The sequence below is a fragment of the Aphelocoma coerulescens genome, chromosome 11 (genome assembly GCF_041296385.1).
Source record: "Aphelocoma coerulescens isolate FSJ_1873_10779 chromosome 11, UR_Acoe_1.0, whole genome shotgun sequence".
Lineage (NCBI taxonomy): Eukaryota > Metazoa > Chordata > Aves > Passeriformes > Corvidae > Aphelocoma > Aphelocoma coerulescens.
In genome coordinates this window covers 7529610-7545773 of record NC_091025.1, presented here as the reverse complement: position 1 = coordinate 7545773, position 16164 = coordinate 7529610, and the positions used below count along the sequence as shown (strand labels likewise).

General features: G+C 57.1%; 1 protein-coding gene across 3 annotated transcripts; it reads left to right on the top strand.

Annotated features, from left to right (window-relative positions):
* The first annotated feature begins 960 nt into the window (after window positions 1-960).
* Window positions 961-15229, top strand: SLC9A5 (solute carrier family 9 member A5). 3 transcript variants are annotated; one of them, XM_069026933.1, is made up of 16 exons: window positions 961-1097; window positions 6167-6469; window positions 7132-7295; window positions 7581-7659; window positions 8381-8558; window positions 8689-8909; window positions 9094-9230; window positions 9807-9896; window positions 10025-10095; window positions 10757-10886; window positions 11047-11135; window positions 11336-11462; window positions 11592-11762; window positions 12331-12400; window positions 12610-12741; window positions 13120-15229. In XM_069026933.1, exons 1-16 carry the CDS (start codon window positions 965-967, stop codon window positions 13584-13586), a joined length of 2562 nt encoding a protein of 853 aa, XP_068883034.1. In that variant the 5' UTR covers window positions 961-964; the 3' UTR covers window positions 13587-15229. The 3 variants fall into 3 exon arrangements, with proteins under 3 accessions (XP_068883034.1, XP_068883033.1, XP_068883035.1); XM_069026932.1 differs by having other exon boundaries at window positions 9094-9296; XM_069026934.1 differs by lacking the exons at window positions 961-1097; window positions 6167-6469 and having other exon boundaries at window positions 7288-7295; window positions 7581-7655; window positions 9094-9296.
* Window positions 15230-16164: the final 935 nt, after the last annotated feature.

The following is a 16164-nucleotide window of genomic DNA, read 5'->3' as shown; positions in this document are numbered from 1 at the left end:
GGTGATGCCACCGAGGCTACCAGGGAAGTGTCCTGTGGCCCATTCCTACCTGGCCAGTGGGCTCAGCCTGGCACTCAGCATCCGAGAGTGCCCATGCCATAGGCACTGCCAGCCAGAGGTCTTGCCCTGGTTAAGGTGTCTTGTCCTGTCCTCCAGACCAGAGCTGGCTCTCCATGGAGCACTCTGCCAGTGTCTCTTCTTGCCCCCTGGCGAGCATCCCCTCTCCCTGGGCTGCTTGGGCATAGCTTGCTGCCCACCCAGGACATGGGGTCGTGGATCTCCTGGATTGGGAGCCTCAGGGACGGAGTGTGGGAGATGGGGCACCTCCCAGAGCATTGGGGGATGGCCTAATCAGCAAACAGGAGGTTTTAGGAGTATCTGAGAGGGGCTGAGGAGGTAAAGGGGAGACAGAAATCTTGGGGACCCCCCTGAGGTGCTCCCAGGCTGGTGCTCAGGCAGCACCTGGGGCAGGGGTGGATGGTTTCAGCTGGGAGGAGGCTGGCTGGGAGGGGGGTTGAGTGTGGGAGAAGACCGGGAATTTGGTAGGTGCGTGAGGACTAAGCCAGGGTGGGGGGACTCAGACAAAGCAGAGGCACGGGGGGAGGGCATGGGGGAGCAGGGTGATGCAGGTGGCACCGGGACAGTTGCAGAGAGGACTGAGACAGGGGCAGGGGACTAGCATGGGGCAGCGGGCTCCAGGAGGGTGCAGATGAGCTGGGACGGACGGGGGGATGCAAGGGGTGAGCAGGGTGGTGCTGGGGTCCGGGGCAGGTGCTGAGCCCTGGGGCAGTACCGGGGGTGCCGAGGTCCGGGGCGGGCCGGTGCCGGGCAGGGCGGGGAGCGGCGGGCGGGGCTCGTGGCGTGGGGAGCGGGGGCCGTCCCGGCGCATCCCCACGTGCGCGTGACGCGGGCGGGGGCCGGGACCGCGGCCGCGGCGGAGCGGAGCGGCGGGAGCGGCGGGGCCATGCAGCCCCCGGCGGCCTCCCCCGGCCCCGCCGCCCCGGCGGGAGCCGAGCTGCTGCGGTGGCAGTGGCGGGAGGTGCAGGCGCCCTGCCTGGTGGCCGCTTGGATCCTGGTAGCCAGCCTGGCCAAGATCGGTGAGTGTCCCCGTGTCCCCACCCGCTCCGGTCCCCCGGGAGCAGCCGTGCCCATCCCCGGGCAGGCAGGGGGGATGCGGCATCCCCGGCGGGCGCGGGGCACCCGGGACGAGGAGTGTCACCGCAAGCCGGAACGTGGGTCATGGGGACAAATCCGGCTGGTCACCACCCTCAGCTGGGCTGCGGAGGTCGGGGATCACCCCACATCCTCCATGCCCTGCCGTGGGGTGATGTGCGGCGAAGGGGTGAAGGTACCACCCGAAGGAAAAGGTGGGGGCCTGGGCTGTATTTCCTGCGAGGGATGGATGGATGGATGGATGGATGGATGGATGGATGGATGGATGGATGGATGGATGGATGGATGGATAGATGGGTAGGCACAGAGGAGGGATGGGTCATGAGAAGAGAAGCCCCAAAGGATGTCCCGTGTTCCCAAAGGCTGGCACAGCACCTGCCATTGGCAGGTCTAGAAGCCATTGTTCCCCCCCACAGCCCCGGGGAAAGGCTCGGTGGTGCCAGTGCCAAGCAGGATGTGCCCCCAGCAGCCTGGGGATGGCAGGTGCCTGCAGTCTCCTCCGGTGGGTCACTCCAGATTGGGTTGGCCTCGGACTCTTGTGCTCCCCAGCACAGGACCACGCAGCTGGAGGAGGCTCTGCTGTGAGAGGCTGCGTGGGAAGGCACAATGAGGATGTGTGTGAGCTGCGCAGGGCTGGGCTCCCCACCAGCACCCGGGGCGCTGGGGAGGGGACACCCGTGTGTGGGTGCCAAGCAGGGGTACCCAGAGAGCTGTTCCCCCACAGTGCCCCTGCCTGCTGTGCTGGGCCCAGGGGACGAGATCATGACCTTGAGCCAGGTTTTCTCCTCAGGCATCCCGCTGTGGGCACAGCCCCTGTGGTGGGGGTGCAGACACCCTCTTAGTTTTGAGTCAGATCAAGAAATGTGGGTTCAGAGTTAGGCAGCAGAATCTCTGAGCAGCCAGGGACCTGCAGCAGCACTCATTACACCGGGGACAGCTACAGCTGTGACCACCAGCTGGCCTCTGTCCCAAGCATCATTGTGGATCTTCCGTTCCTCTCCTTCCTCGCCTTCTCGCAACAGGGACATAAAGCCTCGCGAGGAATGAATTAAAAGGTATCATGAGCTTAAAAATACAACACTCTGCTGTAGCTGTGCCACCTCCAGCTGCCGAGTGCGTCCCTCCTACCTGCAGAAGATCAGAGAGAAAATTCCCTTCCCTGGCTGTTATTTTCTTCTCTGCAACCTCTCCCTGGAGCTGCTCCCTGTGCAGGTTTCCACTGACACGCTCCCCTCAGCCACCCTGGATTTTGTGCAGGTGGCTGCAGTTGGGCCTGAGCCGGGATCATTCCCAAGCCCCCAGATCCGCCACATTCTTCCAGGCCTGAGGCAAACTGATGGCCACTCTCCTTCTCTGTGTGTGAGAAGGATAGATGGGTGGGCACAGAGGAGGGAAGCCAGATGTGAACCCTGATGGCAGATAGCTTCGAGCTGCCGGGCTTACTGTATCCAAAGGGTCCAATGGATACTCAAAGCCTGGAGCCAATAGCGACACCCACACCTGGAGGCACGGCTGCAGGCAGTACCCTGCCATGGGTGTTCCCAGAGATGGCACGTGCGGTCCCCAGGCTGCATGGGAGTCCACAGAGGAGATGAACCAGGGGTGGAGGATTTTGGGGAGCAGAGAGGGCAGCGCCAGCTGTGGCAACCGTGGACGCTGGGTGTAGGCTGGTGCAGAGGATCCGTTGTGGTCTGGCGCTGGGCTGACAGCTCACAGCCCTGTGACTGCAGGGGAGGAAGCGGCCCCACGCCCGGGTGATGGGGAAATGACACTGTGGGCTCTGTTCTCAGAAGCAGTCACGATGCTGGGGTGACCCAAGCCAGCAAACACCCGGGGCAGGGAACAGCTGGCTTGGGTGTTGCCTTCCTGCACAGCAAGGCATCATCCGGGCTTTGCTGCCTTTTCCATCCACAGTCAGAGCACAGGATGTGGGGAACACAGAGGTGATGAGCATTGCCCCAAACATTCTCCTTACACATAGCTGCCCCACAGGCAGGAGCTTGCTAGCAGACTGATGTTTTCTATGCAGCAGCAATGCCATGGGTTGCAACCATCTCTTCTCACACCATCATCTCTGTCCCCAGCTGCTCATGTCCTGGTTTAGGTGTTTTGCCATTTCCCAAGCTCTGGAGGAGCAGAGCAGGTTTTGGCCCTGAGTTCTCCTAATGGCAAATCCTTTATTATGGATGCCTGAGTATGGATTATGTCTCTGAAGTTAATTCACATGTGGCTAAGTTACTGTTGCTGTGGGAACCTTTAGTGCTGAAATCCTTGCCTAGCTTGTATAAAATTAGAGCTCGTTCTGCCTGTCCCCACTGGCTGCTCTCTGTGACACAGGGGAGCTCGTGTGCTGCCATTTCCTGGGGAGGGTGGCAGCTTTCCACAACAGCCAGGAGATTTTTGGACAAGCATGATCTTTCCCACTGATGGTTCTCCTTTGCTTTCCCAAGTTTCTGGCTTGGTGGAAGCAATTACAGAACCGTAGAATGGTTTGAGTTGGAAGGGACCTTAGAGATTATCCTTTTCCAACTACCTTTCCATGGGCAGGGACACCTTCCACTAGATCAGGTTGCTCAAAGCCCCACCCAACCTGGCCTTGAACACTTCCATGATGGATGACAGCCAGGATCCATGTCCCCACAGCATCCGTGCACGTTCTCCTGGGTCTCTCCCGTCAGCCAGGACATAGCTCCATGGCATGGGGAATGCAGATGGGTTGCCAAAGCAGAGAGCAGGGATCTTGGCAATGTTCCTGAGAATGCAGAAAGGGGCTGGACGCCTCGTTCCCTTCTTGAAAACTTCAGAGCTTTGTTCCCGTGGGTGGGAAGCGGCTTCGCAGCCTGCTGCAGGCGCTGAGTGAGCACCATTCGTCCACTGGTGAAGGCAGCTTGTGTGGGGTGAACAATGCTCTGCAGTGATTTGTGCAGTCATTTAGCAGGAATTTGGCCTGGATGAAGCCCAGCCAGCTTTTCCTCAGGCTGTGGGTCTGCTTGGAGGGCTGTAGTGTCCATATCACCACAGTCTCCAGGGATGTACTGCAGCCCATAGCAGTGAGCAGAGGTGGCTGGGGCTCAGGGGGGAATGCCCCAGGCTCTGTAGCTGGGATATTCAGTGGCAGAGCTATGGCAGAGGCTTGGCCTGGGTGCTCTCTCCTATTGACATGGTTGGTGGTGGAGCTGCAGGTCACGCTGCCCCTGGGCTCACTGCTCTGCCCCTGCCAGCTGCAGCAGTGCTCCTGCTGTATTATGGCAGGGAGCCAGTGCTGGGGCATGGATGGGGCTCACCATGCCAGAGAGCAACCTCTTAAGGTCCTCAACTAAAGGAAAAGTGGCCCTTAGCCTGCACATTGGGTGGTGGGCTCAAAGGTGTTGTCTCTTGTTGTGAACTAGATCTTTAACATTGAATTATCTCCTCTAATTCAGAGCTCAGCTGTGGTGAAGGAAAGAAAATCACCTAAGAGGTGCTGGGAAAGGAGAAAGGAAGAACATCAGGAGGCCACAACCTCATTTCCCCAGGCGTCCACATCTCAGGGACACTGGGACCTGTCCCAGAAGGATAGAGCAGGACCAGGAAAATGGCAAGGGTATAGAGACAGGGAAACCTACTGATGAAGTACTGCCTGTTCCTGGGCTCCTCTCCAGGTCTATGCCACTGGAGACAGCACCCTGGGCTAGGCAGACCTTATGCTCTGTGCACGGGGGTTCTGAAGGAGGGAAGCAGCAGAGTGACCTAGGGTTGGTGCACAACCATAGCACAATTTTCCTTCTGGAGGGGTAGCTTGGCACAAGCAATGGGCACCTTTAGTCCAGCTAAAGGAGTTTAGGGACTGGGTTTTGGGGTTGGCAGCATGGCTGGGCTTGCAGCCAAGTGATGTCTCAGAGCCTACCCTGATGTCCCTTGTACCTGCTGAGTGCACAAGGACAGAGGTGGCTCTCGAAGTGCCTGGAGGAACCCATTCCCCAGGAGATTTTTTCATCTGATGGCCAAGTCATGAGACAGAGCTGGGCTGGATGTCACAAGTGATGGCAGAACTCAATGATGGGGAGACAAAATCACTGTGACCCTCAACAGCTTTTCCCCAGGCAATGCCCTTTTGTGGGGACAGCAAAAATACAGCACCTTGTGCTAGTGAGGAGGAGAAACCCCCAGCGATGTGGGGTTGCCTGCCTGGAAACTGGACTGATTTGGGATTACACAGGACACCCTGCCATGGGGGACAAGGGTGCCTGGAGGAAAGAATCCCCTGTGCTGGCTGGCGTGGCATCCTGCTGGGCTGTGCCTGAGCACAGGCTCACTGCCACGTTACTGATGGATGAATACCAGGGCATCCTCTGCTTGCTTTAGAAAATACATCCTGTTCCACGGCAGCTTAAGATTTGGCCCAAGCCTTGCATGGAATAAACTGATTATTCCAAGCATCTCTGAATCTGCAGCTCCCGAGTGCCTGTGTTTTTGCATGCAGGTAGATTAGCTGGTGCTGAGGGAGGTTGTGCTCTGGCATGGCTTGTGCTGCGGCGGTTTGCATGCTGCCCTGGCTGCTGGCTCAGATGGATGCAAACAAGGTCACCCTGTCACCAGGGCTGAGCATCCTTGTCTCCGAGTGGGGTAACGTGCTGGTGCACCAAGATTTCTTCACTTGAACAGCAGCCAGCAGTGCTCGTGACACTGTGAATGTGCTCGCTGCCTGCTTTAAACCTTTAAGTGCAGATACCAGAAGCCAAGAAAAGTAAAATGCCTGGCTGATTGGCTTATTAGACAGTCGCTGAGGAGGAGAGGGAAATCCTAAAGAGTTAGGGACCTGAAATCCTGACCTGGGAGGTAGCTGGAAGGTCTTCTCTGCACACATGGCCACAAAGCAGCTTTTCCATAGGTGCTCCCTTGTTCCCCTCCCATCCATCATGCATCACCCAACCCTTCTGTGAGGCCTGTGGATTTGGGATGCTCTCTCCACGTGATTGTTTGGCTGATGCTCTCATTCTTCATTTTCTTCTAGTTTTCCACCTGTCAAGGAAGGTGACATCCATTGTCCCGGAGAGCTGCCTCCTCATCCTGCTGGGGCTGGGCCTGGGGGGCATCGTGTTGGCCGTGGCGAAGAAAGCTGAGTACCAACTGGAGCCCAACATGTTCTTCCTCTTCCTTCTGCCCCCCATCGTCCTGGACTCGGGGTACTTCATGCCCAGCCGACTGTTCTTTGACAACATCGGTGCCATCCTCACCTACGCCGTGGTGGGCACACTCTGGAACTCCTTCGCCACCGGCACCGCGCTCTGGGGGCTGCACCGGGCCGGGCTCATGGGTGGGTGTACAGGACTGCCCAGCTTGGACCACATTCCGAAAAAATAGGCTGGAGGTGCAAAGCACCCCCAATTTCATAGCCCACTGCCTCTCCCTGCTGTGGATTCCTAGGACTTACAGCACGAGTAGGGTCCTGACATCCTGGGAATGGTGCTCTGGCAGGACGGTCGATCATGAAGGACAGACAGGCCCTGCTTGGCACTGGGCTGACTCATGTCTTTGCTATTTTTGTCTGCTGACCTTGGCTAGCATTGCTGGCTCACTGCCAGTGTTCCCTCTCCTTGGCTGGAGCCACTGGCCCTGGCTGGCCTGGGCTGTGTTTTGAGCTCTCCTGAGCCCTGAGGAACCACTTGATGCCTGGACCCGAGGTGGGGCTGCTGAGCTGCCTTTGGTGGTACCTGCTGGAGGAGCAGTGATGCACCTGGGTGTCAACGGGGACACCCCTCATGCTCCTCTCTTGTTGCAGCAAGAATTCCCTAAGCCCTGCTTTTCCTGGGGCACCCTGGAGGTCTGGGAATTCTTTTGGGCTCATCCCACTGTACTCGCAGTTGAGATACTGCAGCCAAGTCACTGGGATCAGACGAGGGACAGGCTTGTTTCTGCCTGGTGAGAGGGGCTCTGGGGTGGCTGGTTTGCCTGACCCTGGTCCTTCTGTCCTAACAGATCCAGGTGTTGAAGCTGGGCTGATGGATTTCCTGCTCTTTGGCAGCCTGATTTCAGCTGTGGACCCTGTGGCAGTCCTGGCTGTCTTCGAAGAGGTCCATGTTAATGAGACCCTCTTCATCATTGTGTTTGGCGAGTCTCTCCTGAATGATGCTGTCACCGTGGTGAGTTGCAGTTTGGGGACTCTAATGTTGAGCCCAACATGGTCCAAGGTGCTGGACTCCCCCAGGATAAGCAGAGGATGCAGGTGACATCCCCAAGCTGGGGGCAGACCCATGGCATGCTCTCTTGGCCTTTCCTCTCTCCTGGCCCTGGGAGACTTTGCCTGCTGAAATGAGCTGTTACCTGACAGGTTTGGGGCAGGAAATGCCTCTTCCACAGGACCCATCCTCCCCCTCTCAAGGCAGGGCAATGTCCTGCATTTCTCAAGGGATTTGCCTTGCCTACAGGTGCTGTACAAGGTCTTCAACTCTTTTGTGGAGCTGGGCCCAGCGCACATCCACGCCACAGACTACGTGAAGGGGGTAGGTGAGTAATTGCCACACCAGCCCCTCCATCTATTCCTCTGTTGTGGAAGTGGAGGGGGGCAAGCACAGGAACTGTTGTCCTGTGGGGTGGGCACTGAGCACCAGAGCTGTGTCATCTCCATGCATCACACGCCGGCCATCAGCATAGAATTGCAGAGTTGTTGGGGCTGGAAGGGACCTTAAAGACCATCTTCTTCCAACCACCCCTGCCATGAGCAGGGACACCTTCCACTAGACCAGGTTTCTCAGACCCCCATCCAACCTGGCCTTGAACACTTCCATGATGGATGACAGCCACAGCTTCACTGGCCAGTCTGTGCCAGTGCCTCACCACCCTCACAGGGAAGAATTTCTTCCTAATATCCAATCTAATTCTGCCTTCTGTCAGTTTGAAGCCATTCTCCCTTGTCCTGTCACTCCATGCCCATGTGAAAAGTCCCTCTCCAGCTCTTTTGGAGTACCCTTTAGGTACTGGAAGAGCTTCTGAGGTCTCCCCAGAGTCTTCTCTGGGCTGAACAACCCCAACTCTATTAGCCTGTCCCCATAGCAGAGGTGTCCCAGGGGATGCTTTGGGATCATCCAAGGCTCCATGCTCCATTAGATGCTTTGGTGGGGACCTGGGTGGGAACATGGTGCTTGGCCAGCCCAGTGTGGTGTGGCTGTGGGGCACAGGAGCTGGGCCCACTTGCTTATGGTGTAAATGAGTCTTCTCCTCCCACCAGCCTCCTTCTTCCTGGTGAGCCTGGGGGGCACAGCTGTGGGGCTGCTCTTCGCCTTCCTGCTGGCCCTGATCACGCGGTTCACCAAGCGCGTGCGCATCATTGAGCCACTCTTCGTCTTCCTCCTGGCCTACGTCGCGTACCTTGCTGCCGAGATGGTCTCGCTCTCTGCCATCCTGGCGTGAGTACTGGGGTGTCCCCCAGGAGAGCCCAGGAAACTGGGGTTGCAGTGCTGAGCAGCGAGAGGCAGTGAGTAGACCCACTCCTCATCCCGCCGTAGGGCCATGCCAGCTCCTTCTGCCCCTCTGCAGAGTCACCTTCTGTGGGATCTGCTGCAAGAAGTACGTGGAAGCCAACATCTCCCAGAAATCCCGCACCACTGTCAAGTACACCATGAAGACACTGGCCAGCAGCTCAGAGACCATCATCTTCATGTTTCTGGGCATCTCAGCTGTGGACACCTCCAAGTGGACATGGGACACGGCACTGGTGCTGGGCACCCTGTTCTTTATCCTGCTCTTCAGAGCTGTGGGTCAGTCTGTCCCGCTGTGTATGTGGCCGGTAGCACACAGCCCTTTTCATGCCAAAAAGAGATATTCCCCAAGAAAGGTTGGGGCACAAGGCCAGCCATGGATCCTGGCTGGGATTTTGTGCTGTCTCCTGGAGCAGGCAGGGTTGTTCCAGCATTCCAGGCTCTCCTTCTCCTTCTTACCCAGGTGTTGTCCTCCAGACCTACGTGCTCAACCGCTTCCGTCTGATCCCCCTGGACAAGATCGACCAGGTGGTCATGTCATATGGGGGGCTCCGTGGGGCCGTGGCCTTCGCCCTGGTCATCCTGCTGGACAGGGAAAAGGTGAAAGCCAAGGACTACTTTGTGGCAACAACCATCGTGGTGGTGTTCTTCACTGTCATTGTGCAGGTGAGGATGGGCACTGTGCCCTCCTCCAGCACTGCTTTCTTGCCCCAGAACTGGCCTGGGGACACGTGCTTTGGGAAAATATCTTTTTTCAAGTGACCTTTGTTCCTCGGTGCTTTCTGGCACCCCATCCATCAGCAGGTGTGCAGGACCGCTATGGGGACTGTTGCTAGGGTGGGGCCATGGCTCACATTCTTTTCCCACTGGCCTTTTGTTCTGGGACTGGCTCCAGGAGCTCCACGAGTGTGTGCCTGACCAGGCTGTTCTCTTTACAAAGCTGCTGATGGGCAGGCATTCAGCGCCCTGGGAAGGGAAGCCACAGGGAGGATGAATATGAATCTAGGGGAAGGAGGACTGGGGGTGTGCACCACGGCACAGGGGTCGGGTTGGTAGGGGCATGTGTGGCTGGCACAGCCACTGTCCCGTCACTTCGTGCTGCTTCTGCTCCCCATGCCCCAGCCATGCACCCTCTCGCCCTCCCAGTCTTTCCCTTGCCTTCTCCTGCCATTCTAGGGCCTCACCATCAAACCCCTGGTGACGTGGCTGAAGGTGAAGCGCAGTGACCACCACAAACCCACCCTGAACGAGGAGCTGCATGAGCACGTAGGTGATAGTGCCAGAGGCTGCTTGGCTCCCCACACATGTGGGGCTGGGCAAGGGCCATGTATGACCTCGGCACCCCTGGGTCACCCGCAGCCTTGCCACCACTCACCCTCTTCCCCTCACTCAAGGCCTTTGACCACATCCTGGCAGCGGTGGAGGACATCGTAGGGCACCATGGCTACCACTACTGGCGGGACAAGTGAGTGTCTCAGACAGGATCCTCTGCTGACTGCTGGGTGAATGGGAGACACGTGCCAGCCACAGGGACATTGCAGGGTTCTCACAGGAGGACCAGGAAGCCTGCATGTCTGTCCATCAGTCTGGATAGGTACCATCTGGCTGTTGTTGTGCAGCAGATCAAGATCACAAAAGCATCCCAGAGAGAGGTCAGGGAGGTGTGGTTGGAGATGCTGTGGAGCTGACATTGCTTGCCAGGGTCAGAACTTGGGATGCCCATGTTGGTGGCAATGGCCCTCTGCCTCCTCACGGATGGAGTTGCACTGGGCACTGAGAAGGGAACAGCCCTGTTCCTGCCTGGGCAGTGTTTATCTGCAGCATGGTGACAGGAAAAGGATGCAAAAAGCCTGTTTCCTGCAGGGGAAGTGCTCCAGCAGGGTGGCCCCAGTCCTACTCCCACTGCCTCCCGCAGACCCGCTGGTGTCTGGCTTCCCCTTGGGCAGGCTGAAGGGTCACCGTGTCCCCTCCCCTCCTGCTCTCCCTGGTGCACAGCCAGGTCCTGTGTGCCCAGCCTCCCTTCGCCATACTTTGGACACTTTGGACACTCAGCCTTGTGTGGGTGGATATCCCTGGCTGTGGTACTCCATGGAAGCTAAACTGTTTGTGTCTTCATCTCATGGCAGGTGGGAGCAGTTTGACAAGAAATATCTGAGCCAGCTGCTGATGCGGAAATCTGCCTACAGGCTGCGGGATGAGATCTGGGATGTTTACTACAAGCTGAACATCCGTGATGCTATCAGCTTTGTTGATCAGGTACAGGCAGTAGTGGTGTCCAGGCAGCAGGATGGCCCTGGCAGGAGAGGTTCCCCTCATGTATGAGTACATGTGCACCCTCTGGCCAGGCAGTGAGGGCCTGCCCAGCCCACCTGGGTCCTTGCTGTCCTGATGCCAGCCTTGTCCTCCCACCTCCCAGGGTGGCCACGTGCACTCGGCTGCCAAGCTGGCACTGCCCTCCATGCCCAGCCGCACATCCATGTCAGAGTCGTCAGTCACAAACCTCCTGTGAGTACGAGCATCCCTATGAGCCCCTGGACAGACCTCGCTGGACCTCACAGCCGCCCTCTTCCCTGGGGGCTGGCACAATGTGGCCATGGAGCCCAGCCCCTCCATCTATCTCCATCTCCATCTCCATCTCCATCTCCATCTCCATCTCCATCTCCATCTCCATCTCCATCTCCATCTCCATCTCCATCTCCCTGCAGGAGGGAGAGTGGGAGTGGCGCGTGCCTGGACCTGCAGGTGATCGACACGGTGCGGAGCCGCCGGGACAAGGAGGACGCTGCCATGCACCACGTGCTGCGAGGGAGCCTCTACAAGCCCCGCCGGAGGGTGAGCACTCCCGGGCCACAGCGTGCAGCTGACCCCAAGGGGAGCAGCACCTGCAAGAGAAGCAGGGATGGATGATGCTCTGTGGGGCCAGCTGCTCACCCTGTGTCTCTTTGCCTCTCCCTCGGCCAGTACAAGGCCAGCTACAGCCGTCACTTCATCTCTCCAGATAAACAAGAGCGCCAAGATAAAGAAATCTTCCGGCAGAACATGAAGAGGCGTCTGGAGACCTTCAAGTCCACAAAGCACAATGTCTGCTCCTCCAAGAGCAAGGCCAGGCTGAAGGAAAAAGGCAGGAAAAAGGCAAGTCCTCCCCAAGCTACTGTTCTTTTCCTAGCTCTGAGATTTGGCCTCCCCCAGGATGTAGTAAGAGAGGTCCTTTTGGGGTGTAGGTGAGGTGCTGCAGGGCATCAGCACCTCCCGAGCCAGAGGGGAAAGCGGCTCATCTCTTCTCAGTCCTGTTGATGCTGTGAGCACTTGTGAGCACTGTGTGTCCATGTGTCCCCAGCATGCCATCGGTGCTATGGGGTGGCTCTTCACTGAGCAAAGCCCTGGAGGAGCCCCAGATTCGTTTTCCAAGAATCTCAGCATAAAGCAGCCTCAATGTTGGTGCAGATCCAGGCTCAGAAGCATGGCACTGCATCTTGGATTGAGCCTTAGGTGTCTTCTTTTGTTTCGAGGCTTTTGAAGCCATTGCAGCTGAGCAGTTCATTGTGGGGCCATGAAGATGCAAAGCCTAAGGACTAGGAACCATCTGCCATGTAGCCAGGGTTGGAATCTATAAGCCCAATGTTGGCTGGCTCGCAGGACCACCTGTTGCATTTGGGGCAGTACACAGGGCAGGTCCCAGCCAGTTCCTCTTCTTTCACAGAAGAACATCTCTCTGACCAAAGAGGCACCCAACGGGAAGACACACAGAAATGTCCCCTGGCAGGATGCAGGTAAGGCCAGTGGCAGGTGAGGATGGCAGGTCCTGGCAAGGGGACCTGCTGGGATGGGATGGGATGGGATGGGATGGGATGGGATGGGATGGGATGGGATGGGATGGGATGGGATGGGAGCACGTGCTGTGCCTGCCCACTGCCAACTTGGTGGGACGACAGCACCAGGGTTGTGCTAGCACCAAACCACCCCCTTCATCTGCCTGCAGCTCCTGTCCTGGTGATGGTCAGCTCAGAGGAGGAGGAGAGCGATAGCTCAGAGACGGAGAAGGAGGACGATGAGGGGATTGTGTTTGTCGCTCGAGCCACTGATGAGGTCCTGCAGGGAAAGACAACTCCTGGTAGGCACCAGTGCTCCATGCCAGGGCAGCTGCCATTGGGTAGCTTGTCCTTCCTCTGCCTGTGGAGCAAAGTTGCCTTGGCCTGGGCAAAACCAAAGTCAGCAGAGCATGAATGGGAGAATCACTGTCCTCTGGAGGCATGGCAGAACCTCCTGGTGTCCTGCATTCCTGGGCCAGCACATGGTGTGATTCTTGGGGTTGTCCTGCACAGGGCAAGGAGTTGGGCTCCATAATCCTTGTGGGTCTCTTCCAACTCAGGATATTCTAGGATTCTATGGCCATTTGGTAGTGGTTGGTTCTGCAATGTTTGCAGGGTCCAAGGAGAGACTGAGAGCTGTGCAAGCTCCCTCTCACTGTCCCTCCTATCTGCATCTCCAGGCAGCCTGGATGTCTGCCCCAGCCCCTGCATCATCCCTCCATCACCAACCTTGGCAGAGAAGGAGCTGCCATGGAAAGGAGACCAGGCTGATCTGGCTGTTTATGTCTCCTCGGAGACCACCAAAATCGTGCCAGTGGATATGCAGAAGGCGTGGAACCAAAGCATCTCCTCCCTGGAGAGCATCGCTTCCCCCCCAGGCATCGAGAGTGGACCTCAGCACAGGAGACTCGCATGCCCTGTGCTGGAGGAGCAACCCCAGTCTGCAAGCCAGGCGATTCCAGAGCAGAGCTCTTGCTTCCAGTTCCCCAGCCATGTCTCCAAGAGCGGCCGGTCGCAGAGTGACAGCAGCCCGGATGGTCCTGAGCAGCAGGAGCTGCAGCCTTTGATGGCCAAGGAGGAGCAGGGCAGGATGCCACCCACTGCAGAGCCCAGGTGGCTGATGTTCAACAGAGCAAGCCACCTCTGAGGCACCCTGTGGATTGGGAAGGGTCTGAGAGCTGCATACAGGCTGACCTGCTAACCTCTCTGTCTTGCATTGTAAAGCTTGTGTGTGTCTCCATAAACTCCAGGAGTGGCAGGAGAACCCAGTACTCCTCCTGGAGCTGTACTCCAGGGTGCGCTTTGCCCACGCACCTACCGATGCAAACCTGGTCAATAACTGGTCTTTGTGCTGCGACAGCAGGTACCAGCCCCTGTCCACCCAGGGAGGCATAGGTCCCAAACCTCATTCTTCCTCTCTGGTCCCTACAGATCTCTGCAGCTGGGAGGTTAGAGATATTTCTCCCAGGGCTGAGATCCCAAAGACTCGATCCTGTCGTGGTTGTGCTGCCCTGAGGTGGTGGCTGCTGGCAAATGAGCTGTGGCTGCTCACAGGTGTAGAGTATGAGCTGATCTCCAGCCTGGCCGTGAGCAGGAGACCTCTGGCAAAGGCTGGGAGCAGTGCAGGTGCACAAGAGCCCGCCCACACCCAGTGACTGAGCCATTGACTTCAAGGTGGCCACGGTGCTGGTTCCTCACAGAGCTCAGCCAGGAGCTCAGAGATAGGCTCCTTGCCACGACAGCTCTGTGTTCCCTGGGTTATGGAGGCACCACAGAGACAAGGCCATGAGTTTCTCAGGACTGGGAGCAGCGCTCCTGGGGTTTGGCTCCACTAGGAGCTGGACTAGTGAACCTGTACGTGCAGGGACTTCTCTAACAGCCAAACTGCTGTGCCAGCCTCATGCCTGTCACCTGGATGTGTTCCCAACAGCTGCAGTGTTCAGCTTTCTGGCTTTACTAGGAGGCAGCTTCCCTGCACAGCATCCTTGGTGTTCATTCTGCCCACATCCCAGTCCCTCCAGCTGCCTGGGGTGCATCACCTGGGAGGACTGGTCATGGTGCAGGGCGTGGAGCGGGCAGCAGGTATGAATGTACATCAGGAACAGGGGTGATGGGCATGAACAGAGTGCATCTTCAAAGGTCTGTCCCCAACACCTGCATCCTAGCCACCCCTGCTCCCTCTTCAGAGGGTGGTGGGACCCGGTGGCCCACATGATGAATTATTTCTGGTGTGACCCCAACGGCCAAGAACTGCTCCCCAAGAACTGCTCAGCACACAGAAGAGCACAATGGCTGGGCACCAGCAGAGCAGGAGGGCTGGGGGTGCTCCTCTTTAGGAAAAATGGGGACTTGGACTCTTAATGGTCCAAAGCAGATAAAAATCTGCCTGTTCCAGCTCTATGGGTGTGCTGAGACAGCAGGTGCCAAGGGGACACTTGGATGCATTGGGTGGGTGGGTGGGTGAGCCCAATGTGGAGCAGGTGAGCTGGTAGGACCACCAGCACTGTCAGCAGGGCTCAGCAGAGGCCCTTCAGCTCTGTACCTGTTCCACCAGATAAGCATGAGGTTTTTAAAAGGTTTTTATATAGTTTTGCATTTCTGGTATGACTTATTCTAGTTTCGATTTCTGATATTGGGCCATACTAAATCTCTAGTTGGGTCAGTGTTTTCTGTAGCCATGGGGACCACAAATGACTCAAGACTTAATATATTATTTGCAAGGATATTGTTATAATGTGAAAATATATGCAGAGTATTTTGTAATGTTCAATAAACTGGAGTTGGAGCAGACGTTGTGGTCTGGTTTGTCTGCTGTCTGCCACCCTCTGCCCATCCTCGTTTGGTTGCCCTTTGCAGTCACCATGTCCCTGTGCCTTTCCATTTTTCTCCACCTGAGGCCCCAACCCCCCTCTCAGCCTTGATGTGTCTAACGGGATTTCCTGGTTTCCATAAAGTTTGTGGAAAATGTGAAATTCTTTCCAAAGAGATGCTTGCCTGCAGCCATCATTAGGCTGTGCAGAGGGAGCAGCCGGCAAGAGGCTGCTTCTGCCCAGAGCTGTGGCTGCACAGCCACCAGCGTACTGGGAGCCCACGTCTTCCCATATCCTCTCTCCTTGCCAAAAATATATTTCAAAGGAGTCTGTTTCAGGGTATTCTGGGTCATAAGAGCCTCCTTGCATCGGTGTGTGCTGGTTTTGCTCTTCCCTTCATCTCCTGGTCTCTGCTTTTCCTGAAGGAGAGTAAATGTAGTTTACTTGACTCACAAGGTAGATGTTTGGCTTGTATTGAACCTGGCAACCACTATCACCCCCAGGTCCTTTTTGGCAGAGTGAAATGCAGCTCCTAGCCCTGTGAGCTTTGCACTGGCCCCTGTGGAAGCTCTTGCTCCTTGTGACATTCCCCATCTGCCTTGCATCCCACCAACAATGCTGCTGGCTGAGCTGTGCTCTGCGTGCTGGACCTCAGTGCCAGCATCGCCTGCAGACACAATCGCCTTGGCAGTGCACCAGGCTGTGTGGGCCAGGTTGTTTCCTGGAAGAGGTGTGTCTGCAGCCTTTAGGTCCTCAGAGGAGGGAAAGCAGACATCTCAGCTTCAGGAAATGCTGGGGCTGGTTGCTGCTCTCTCATCTAGATATCTGAGCCTAGCAGCTAATGTGTGTCCCCATGCCAGCAGCTCGAAGCCCCTTCTTCCCACTCTCAACCCCAGCCTTGTTGTGAACAGGGAT

Bases quoted from the DNA above. Each gene is read 5' to 3' on its own strand.
- SLC9A5 (XM_069026932.1), top strand. From the start codon at position 965: ATGCAGCCCCCGGCGGCCTCCCCCGGCCCCGCCGCCCCGGCGGGAGCC. The intron at 8,559-8,688 runs GTGAGTACTGGG...GCCCCTCTGCAG, and splicing joins TCGCTCTCTGCCATCCTGGC to AGTCACCTTCTGTGGGATCT. The intron at 11,136-11,335 runs GTGAGTACGAGC...ATCTCCCTGCAG, and splicing joins TCGTCAGTCACAAACCTCCT to GAGGGAGAGTGGGAGTGGCG.